The 8,968-nt window shown below is 58.8% G+C and overlaps 1 protein-coding gene across 1 annotated transcript; it reads right to left on the reverse strand.

Moving 5' to 3' along the window:
* Nucleotides 1-602: 602 nt before the first annotated feature.
* On the reverse strand, nucleotides 603-3,332 carry IER5L (immediate early response 5 like). Its single transcript, XM_021927137.2, has one exon. The coding sequence runs from the start codon at nucleotides 3,104-3,106 to the stop codon at nucleotides 1,889-1,891; it is 1,218 nt and encodes a 405-aa protein (XP_021782829.2). The 5' UTR covers nucleotides 3,107-3,332; the 3' UTR covers nucleotides 603-1,888.
* Nucleotides 3,333-8,968: the final 5,636 nt, after the last annotated feature.

Consider the following 8,968-nt stretch of genomic DNA (forward strand, 5'->3'; position numbering starts at 1 on the left):
CGGGTGGGAGAGAGGGAGAGGGAGAGGGGAGGGGCGCGAGGAGGGAGGGAGACGCCGCCAGCACACCACCAAGTGGCACCGAGCAGTGATAACAAACTCAACTTAAAAAAAAAAAAAAAAAAAAGGAAAAAGAAAAGGAAAAAACTTCCCCAAGTTGCAGCCCGAGACATGCGGACGTGCGGGCGGAGGCGCGGGGCAGGGAGTGCTGGTGGCCCTGAAACCCCCAGCGTCTCCCGGCTGCTTTCCCCGGCCACAGAGAGCTCAGACTCGAGGCCCACCAGGCCCTGCGCCTCTGCCTGGGCAGGAAATGTGCTGGAGGCCGGCTCCGCTTCCCGCTGGAGACCCCGGGGCGGCCGGTTCCCGTGGGGTACAGGACCCCCCTGGAGCGGGGGCTGGGGCGGCCGAGAGACGCGCAGCACCCGCTTCATCCCCAGCCACCAACATCACCCCGCTTTCTCCCACCGCCGACCTTGCGGATGTGGGCAGATCCCGCCCGCCCAGGCCCAAGAGAACTGGGGTTTACATGGGGGCGGGGGGTCTCTCCCCACACCTCTCTATCCTCTCTGACGCCCCCAGACAGATCTGAAAACAAGGCACCACCATCTTCTGTAATCGACTTTTTATTAAGATTATAAATTTAAACAATCTGAACAGTTTTACCCGGTGATATACAATTCCGTATGCACAAAAATACAGGGCAATGAGGGAAAAGGGCCGAGAAAGGAAGGGTTGGCAACTTGTTTTGGAGTCCACACGGTGCTGATGGCAGAGAACCAGAGGGGCTGCAGACGAACCCCACCTTTTTACAACAAAAGGCTTTTAAATTAAACAAATCTATCGAGCTGAAGACACAGGACGGGGTTCTCACAGGCTCGAACAATGCTGGTTTCATGAAATGCAACCGAAGGCTGAACCAAGGCAGTGCAACTTAGAAGCACACACACAAACACCACAGCTGACCAGGAACTTAGTGCAAAGTCTCCAACGCAGTCGGCGGTCCCGGCCCCTCCCTCCCCCGGGGCCGCCGGGGATCCAGGTGAAGGAATTGACTTCCTTTTTTGTTTAGTGAGGACCGCAGTGCTGGGCATGATGGGAAATGTAGTCCGCCGTGCCCGCCCCCCACCCCTTACCCAAACAGTGTCCGAGAGTGTCGGGGTGTCAGGCGCCACCCCCGAGTCCGGGAGACGGGTGGAGGAGGGGAGGAGAACGGAGCCAGAGGGGCGGGGAGAAGAGGGGTTCGAGACACCCGCCCCGGGAAGAAAAGAAAAAAAAAGTTGAAGTGTTTTCATTTCTGCCTTCTCATTTTGAGAACTTTGGAGTCCGCCCCCAGAGAGGAAATGTGACCCAAACGTCCCTTTCGGAGATAGTTTGCCTTTGTTTTTGCTCAGAATTTCACAAGACCCATTCCTCACCCCACAGAGAGACTTGGGAGAGCGGAACGTCGGGCTTCCCGGGTCTGACAACTGATTGGAATCGGCGTCCCGGGTCCCGCGCCCTCCTGCGCTGCGCCCCCAGCGCGCCCCGGCGGCCAGGGCGCCCTGCCTCGCCCCCGGCTGCCCGGCAGCTTCTCCGGGCAGCAGCCCTCCCTCACGTGGCAGGCTCCTCGCTAAACACCACTGCAATCACTACAATAAAAAGAAAAAAAGAGTAGGAGAAACACAAAGCATACTTAAATAGGCGCTTTTCTCTCTGCAAAAATAAAGTCCAAGATTTTAGATTTCTTTTTTTTATTTTACAATTTATAAAACATCAGCCGCCTGCCCCTGCTCGCCCTCAGCTCAGCCCCGAGTGGCCCGGCGCCCGCTCGTTCCCCCCTCTCGCCCCTTGGCCGAGTCTTTGTCTGGCCCCAGCCCCGCGGGGCCCCGGGTCCCTGTGCCCTCGGGGGTCCCTAGAAGGCGACAATGGCTCGAGTCCAGGCGCCGAGGCTGGCGAGCGCCTGCTTGGCGCACAGCTGCCCGTTGAGCGGCGGCGGCTGCTCCGAGGAGTCCGGCTGTCGGCTCACGAGCCCCGAGAAGCCGGAGCCAAAGATGGAGATCAAGTTTGAGATGTTGGACGCGTCCGGGGACGAGTCCGGGCAGAAGTCCTCGAAGCGGGCGCGCTTGCAGGGGGCGAATGGGGCGCCCCCGGGGGGCTCGGCCCCCAGCTCGCCCGCGTCCTCCTCGTCGTCTTCCTCCTCCTCCTGGCCAGGGTAATACTTGCGCTTGCAGCCGGCGGCGGACGACAGGCCCGGTCCCGGAGCGCCCTGGCCACAGCAGGGGCAGTGGGCGGAGGCGCAGCAGTCCTGGTGCAAGTAGCCGTTCTCTACCGTGGTCACCACGTGAGTGTCTAGGTCCAGCACGGTGGTCTGGCTGCTGCAGTGCAAGCCGAAGTCCGAGGGGGCCGGGTATGCGCCCCGGTAGAAGCCGGGGGAGGAGGCGGGGGCCGGGGAGGCGGGCGGAGAAGCGGCGGCGGCCGGAGGGGCGGCCCCTGGGGGCGCGGAGGGCGCGGAGCAGGCGGCCGGGGCGCGAGGGTCCCGCGGGCAGAGCGCAGCGGGCGGTGGCAGCGGCAGCGGCAGCGGCGCAGGACCCGGCTGCAGAGGCTCCAAGGGCTGCCCGCGGTGGGGCGCGCCGTGCGGCGGCTGGAGCGCGGCGCACCCGGGCAGCTCCGAGAGCGCCCCCGCGCCGCCCGCGGGCGCTCCGGCCGCCGCCGCCGCCGCGCAACCCCTGGGCGCCGGGTGCTGGTGCTGGTGCAGCTGCTGCTGGAGGTGCAGCTGGTGGAGCTGGTGGAGCTGGTGCAGCTGGTGCCGGGCGGCCGGCTCGCGCGCCTCCGCGTCCCCGCCGCCACCAAGTTGGAGCGGGCCGAAGTCGGCCGCGCTGGCCGGCATGCCCGGCGCCGCGTACGCTAGGTGCTGGTGCTGGTGGTGGGGCGGCTGCTGCTGTTGCTGCTGCTGTTGGCGCCGGTAGAGCTCGGCGTAGCGCTCGCTCAGGTAGAGCTGGCGCGCGTTGCGGAGCACGTAGGACACCAGGAGGTTCTTGTGCAGCTTGATGCCGCCGCGCTGGGTTCGGGAGCTGTGGATCTTGCGCAGGGAGATGCTGATCAGGCTCTGGGCGTCCAGGGCGCACTCCATGCTCCCGCGGAGACGGCGGCGGAGCAGCCGCCGCCGCTGCTGCTGCTAACGCTGCTGCTGTTTCTGCCTCCAGCCGGCCGCCGGGGCGCGCCGGGCAGGGGGAACGGAGTCCGGGTCAGCGGTTCGGCTGTGCTCCGAGAGGAGCCGCCACCATGCGCTGCGCGCCACCCGCGGGCTCGCGCTCCCCAGACGGCGCCAAAGCAATGAGTCTCGGCCGGCCCCGGCCCCAGCTATTTAGCCGGGTGCCCGGGCCCCGCCCCACATGAGAAGAGCCAATAGGAGCTCTGAGAGCCTCCCGAGTGACAGGCGCTGCCCGCCCCGGGGCTACTTAGCTGGCCAATCAGACCAAGGCGGTTCCTTTGTGCTATTCAAATACCGAACGGACCCCGGGCCTACAACGCCGCTGCTGCCTCGAATGTTCTCCTGGGGCCGCCGCGCCGCGCGGGACTCGGAGCCGCCGGGGCCGCAGTCTGCAGCATAGGTCGCCTGGCAGCGGCCACGTTGAAGCCCGCGGCTGCCCTCGCCTTAGGTCCCGGGAGCCGGGGGTCGGCTCACCTGAGTGCTGCGGCGACGGCTCCTCCCCCTTCCGCACGGCTGGGTCTCACCTGCGGCAGGTGCGCGCGGCTTACAGCTCCCCGGGCCGCGCGGCGCCTCCACCTGCCCACCTGTCGGCCCCCGGGTGACCCGCGGGAGTCAAGGCCTCTACAGGAGGCTGGTGGGACCGCCAGCTTGACACTGGGGGACATCAAAGGAGCGAGGTTTTGGGGGTACCCTCCACCGCAGAGAACGTAGGGCCTGACTCCCTTTTTGGCCGAGAGGCCTCTGGAAATGCTTGCGGAAGGGAGGTCCTCCCCATTTGTCTAACAGGAAAAACCAAAACATCATGAATTTTGACCTTCTCTGATGGAGAGAGTTCTGAGGCCACGCATGACCCACAGAGTGTGTGGACCTCGGGATCAACCGAGGCTCAAAGGCGTCCTGAGAGCCGAAACGCTAAGTGTCCTAATCACCAGCTCTGTAACCTTTCCTTTCGTGCCTAACTAATAATAATGACAATAGGGACTATTATTATGGGCCTAGTATGGGGCAGGCCCTTCCCAGCAACTCCCCCAATGCCTCACTCTAACGTTTGTAGAGGAGGGGCCTGAGGTTCGGAGGAGTGGAGTGACTTGAGGAACCATACAGTTCCCAGGGGGCGGAGCTAGGAGCTGGGAAAGGACCCTGCGCTCCAGACGGGAGGTGGATACCAAAGGCTTGGGAACTAACCGACTTAACTTCTGTTGACACAGTTTTCCTTCTTATCCTGAACGCTTCAGGGGCCACCTCCTCGCAGCTGGGGACTGAGACAATGGGAGAAGAGAGGGACAGGATTGCTGATTCCTGGGGGCACTCTATCTGGACCAACAGGTCTGAAGGGGGCTGGTTGCCGCTCCCAGCGGGGTTCAAAGGTGCCTGGGGTGGAGGCTGCCCAGACAGCTCGGGAGGCTCTTGGAAGTGGTCTGGAGGTTTGCCTGAGGAGGGTCCATGAGTGGACCTCTGAAGGATCAACGAGGTCTGCAGAGTCTCCCAGAGATAGGTGGACCTTGTGGGGCTGGAGTGAGGGGAGGCCCATGAGCAGATGTCCTGCTGTTTCACCTCCTCCTTAGGGGATCTTCTGAGTCTCTGTTTTTTGGGGCTTCGTTCTGAGTTCTCAGCACCTACTTCATCCTTTGGTGGGAGTGGAGAGACCCACTAGCCCACCCTGTGGTCTCTGGGTCTTTCTTTAGTCTTAAGAATTTCCAAGGTTTCTACAAACAGTTTCTTAGCGTCTACTCCATGCCAGGCGTTGAGAGCGAAAACAGAGTTAGCAGGTGTTTACCTCATTTTTCCTATAAGGAAACTCAGAGACTTGCCTAAGATCACATGGCCCCGGGCCTGGTGCTCTGTCCTTCCCGTGGCCCCCTCAAACAATCTCAAACTGGTTTGGGCCCCTGTGACCCATGGCACGTACCCAGGCCTCCTCCCAGAGAAGCCATGATTGAAATTTCAGGGGACTTCAGATAAAGGATGTCCTACATACATTTTATTGGTGATACAGACCTCCAGGGCTGTGGAACTTGCTCAGGTGATAACACGTAGAAGTAAAAATACACTGTCCTTCTCTTCCCTGGTGCCTGTCTTAAAGGCGCACAAATACTTTATTTATGGCCCAGCGCGGTGGCTCACGTCTGTAATCCCAGCACTTTGGGAGGCTGAGGTGGACGGATCACGAGGTCAGGAGATCGAGACCATACTGGCTAACACGGTGAAACCCTGTCTCTACTAAAAAATACAAAAAATTAGCTGGGTGTGGTGGCGGGCGCCTGTAGTCCCAGCTACCCAGGAGGCTGAGGCAGGAGAATGGCGTGAACCTGGGAGGCGGAGCTTACAGTGAGCCCAGATGGCACAACAGCACTCCAGCCTGGGCGACAGAGTGAGATTCCGTCTCAAAAAAAAAAAAAAAAAAAAAAAAAAGACTTTCTTTATTTATGTTTGAAGTTCACCTTTGAGACATCACTAGCATGCAGAGGGAACTGGGATCTCTTACCAGCTTTACAGCTGTGAGGACTCTGTATGCAACAGTGAGGTCTGGGATCCACAGTGTCTGGCACATTGCAAGCCCACAGCTCCCGAAAATATTTATCAACACTGATTTCAGGCCTTCTTTCTGTCGTGGCCCAGTGTTTATTGGGGGAAACGAAGAGTTTACGTACCTTGCTTGAGGTCACATACCAGCAAGGGGTAGAGTCAGGATCTGAGCCCAAGCCCATCTGTTTCCAGGGCGGGAGTTCACCAGAGGTTCTTCCAAATCAGCTTCCGCTGTCCGTGAAGCTGAGGCCAGTTCTCAGGGCCCAGCTCTTGGCGAATGTGACCTTGGTTTGTTCGACCCCCACCACTTTACTGCCAAGTGCTCTGGGACCAGGACCCACAAAGAAACAAATGTCAGTTCCAGCCTCAGCCCCTCATTCAGAACTCTACCCCAGAACATGGCTCTGAGGGTCCCCGATGGGGAAACAGGGCAGGGATGGAGGTGGATTTCCAGCTACAGGTTGGGGGCAGAAGGACCAGGCCCCTCACGTGGGAAGCTCCTCATGGCACCTCCTAGTCACCCGCAAGGTGAGTTTGGGGTTCTTTGAAGTTCCTTTCATTCACTAGGGCCAGCTGAGAATGGTCAACCTCTTCTGGGTGGCTCCATCCTCTGGGTCTGTTGGGGACCCACACTCCGTCTCTCCTCTTTCTCAAGAACTGAGAAGTGGGCTAATGGGGAGGGCTCAGCAGTTGTGCAGCTTCGTGAAAACCCTTGGTCTTTTTTGAGGTGGGCTGGGAAGGGGAGACGCCACAGCTGTCCAGAAAAACCTTGCTGAAGGAGGCAATGGAACAGCTGAACTATTTGGTGCCCGGGGAGTGGTGTGGCTTGGGGAGCACATAGTAGGAATTCACAAATGTTTATAGAATGGGTGGTTTGCGTGCCAGGCGTCTGTTGGGATGCAAAAAGGTTCAGGGGACCATGATGGATCAGGGCAGTGAGTGTGTGCATGTGTGTGAGAATGTGTGTGCACACATGTCAGGAGAAGGTACCCTCAGATCTGCACCCCACAAAGGGGGATAGGCCCAAACGAGACAAGGATGAAGGGCTGGCTTTATTTGTCTGTGCACCTGAGAAAGGTTGGGGATCTCACCTTTCCCCCTGGAGCTGGGGAGATTACATCTGGCACCGAGTCACTGTTCCCTGGAGGAAGTTAATTAATGCCTCAATATTTACTGAGTGTCTGCTGGGACAGCATGGAGCTAGGGCATGGAACCACTGGGGACCTGGGCTCCCATCAAACCCCAGGTGGTGTCAGCCCTCCATCAGAGCAGTTAACTCTTCACAAGTGCACATATGTCTGTGGACGCCTTCTGGTCACCTGGGCTTGGGGGCAGGGGACATGGTTAGGAAGACTCCTGATCCACAGTGGGATTTGCCCTGTTGGCTCCTGGGGGTTGACTTGGGGGAGGGGTCCATAGGCAAAAAACTGTATTGGGGTGTTGTGTTGGAGGAAGGGGGAGAGAAACTTGGAATTCACTCGTTCATTCATTTTTCATTTGCCTGAGAGATACTTCCAGAATCCTTCTCTGGAGTCCCTGGGAATGGGTCAGGGAACAAGACGTGATTCTGCCTTCCTTCAGAAAGCCGCGATCCAGAAGGAAGCAGACAAGCTAAATAGACCAGAAAATACTGAGAGCTAAGTCTGTGATTGGAAGGACCCGGCTGGAGGAGGGCAGGTCCAAGGTCCAAGGCTGGTCTGGGAAGTGAGAAGCTGAGACCTGGAGACCAGGAAGAGGGGGAATCTTCTAGCAGCGAGAACAGCAATGGAGGGGCCCAGCCAAGGGCTGGGTCCACAGTGGGCACTCACCTGTGGCCTGAGTGAATCAGTGAACCTAAGGATGCAGACAGCATCATTAGTTTGATGGGCTCTGGAGACCAGATTGACCCCCACCCTCAATTTCCAGATGGGTAAACTGAGGTCTGGAGAAGAGGAGGGATGTGCTCTGTGTTCAAGACATGGGTCCAAAGCTGGGGTTGGAAGTCGGACGTCTCATCTCCGGGTCCTGCCTCTAGCTGCCCTAGTGCGCTGTGTCTGTGACTTGGAGTGTGGCTTGTTGCAGGGTGGTGGGGACTGAGACCCAGGGCTTTGGGCAGTGGCAGGGAAGGCAGAAGGGTGTGGCTGGCCACAGGGGTCATTGTCGAGTCTTCTCTCTTTTAGGCTGAGGAGCCCGTGGCGCTGTAGCTGGTGGACACTGGGGAATGAGGCTAGGTCCCTGGAGCTGGGGTATCCTCCGCTGGCCCCACAGAACTTGCACTCTGTCACTGACCCAGATGGAGGTTAATGACCCCGCCCCTCGACATCATCTGTGTTTTCCTAGCATAGTCCTGGGCAATAGGCTTGGTATCCGGAAAGCCACTGTGGCCCTGGCTTCAAGGACCTTAAGTGTAATGAGAAAGACTGACAGTGGTCTGGCTCTTCTTGGAGCTCTTGCTCTTACCAGGCACTGGGCCAAGTCTCCCTGAATTCCCACACCGACCTTTGAGGCAGGTTCAGTTACAATTCCCATTTCATGGATGGAGCAACTGAGGCACAGAGAGCTTGGGTGACTTGCCTGTTCACACCAAAAGGAAGGAGATGTGACAGGGCTCTGGGGGTGGGGGCATTAGGAGCTTCGGGAGAGGAATGAGGCTCTTCTGTCCGTCGGTCCTCTGGGTGAATTCTGCACTTGTCCACGGAGTGGGCATAGGGTGCAGATGTGATCTCTCACGTCTGGGGTCCCTGCTCCAGCATCTGGCAAAGGCTGGGTGTCCATTTGTTCATTCATTCATTTATTCACCATGGGCTGAATGCTGGCCAAGGTGTAGGGGCTGTGCTAAGCTGTGAGGAGCAGGGCAGGCAGATCTCACTCCCCTGAGCCATGCTGAGGCATCCTTGATTCTTTGGAGTCAGATTTGATTGACTAGTGGTGTCTGCCTGGAGCCCTGGGTGCTCCGATTGATTAGTGATGTCTGCCAAGGGCTCAGCTGGAGCTTTTAGGGCAAGCCTGCTGGGAGGTGCTCTGGGGTGAGGATGGGGTGTCCTTCAGTGCTCTGCACATCTGGGTGGCCTAACAGATAGAGAGGAGACTGGGGGAACTGGAGAAATGGGTTCTAGCTTCAGATTGGCCCTGTTATCCTTAGGGAATGTGGATTGCTTCTCTTGGGCCTCAGTTTCCTCATTTGTCACCTGACTCACCAGCACTTTGAAAGTTGAGAGGCTCTGTGAAGGGATTAGTACTGAGCTGAGACCAGAAACCTCCCCCGCCCTCTTTTCT

Source organism: Papio anubis, chromosome 13 (assembly GCF_008728515.1).
Source record: "Papio anubis isolate 15944 chromosome 13, Panubis1.0, whole genome shotgun sequence".
In the NCBI taxonomy this organism is placed as follows: Eukaryota; Metazoa; Chordata; class Mammalia; order Primates; family Cercopithecidae; genus Papio; species Papio anubis.

What these genes read in the sequence shown, in the direction of transcription:
- IER5L (XM_021927137.2), bottom strand. Translation starts at nt 3,106, where the DNA reads ATGGAGTGCGCCCTGGACGCCCAGAGCCTGATCAGCATCTCCCTGCGC.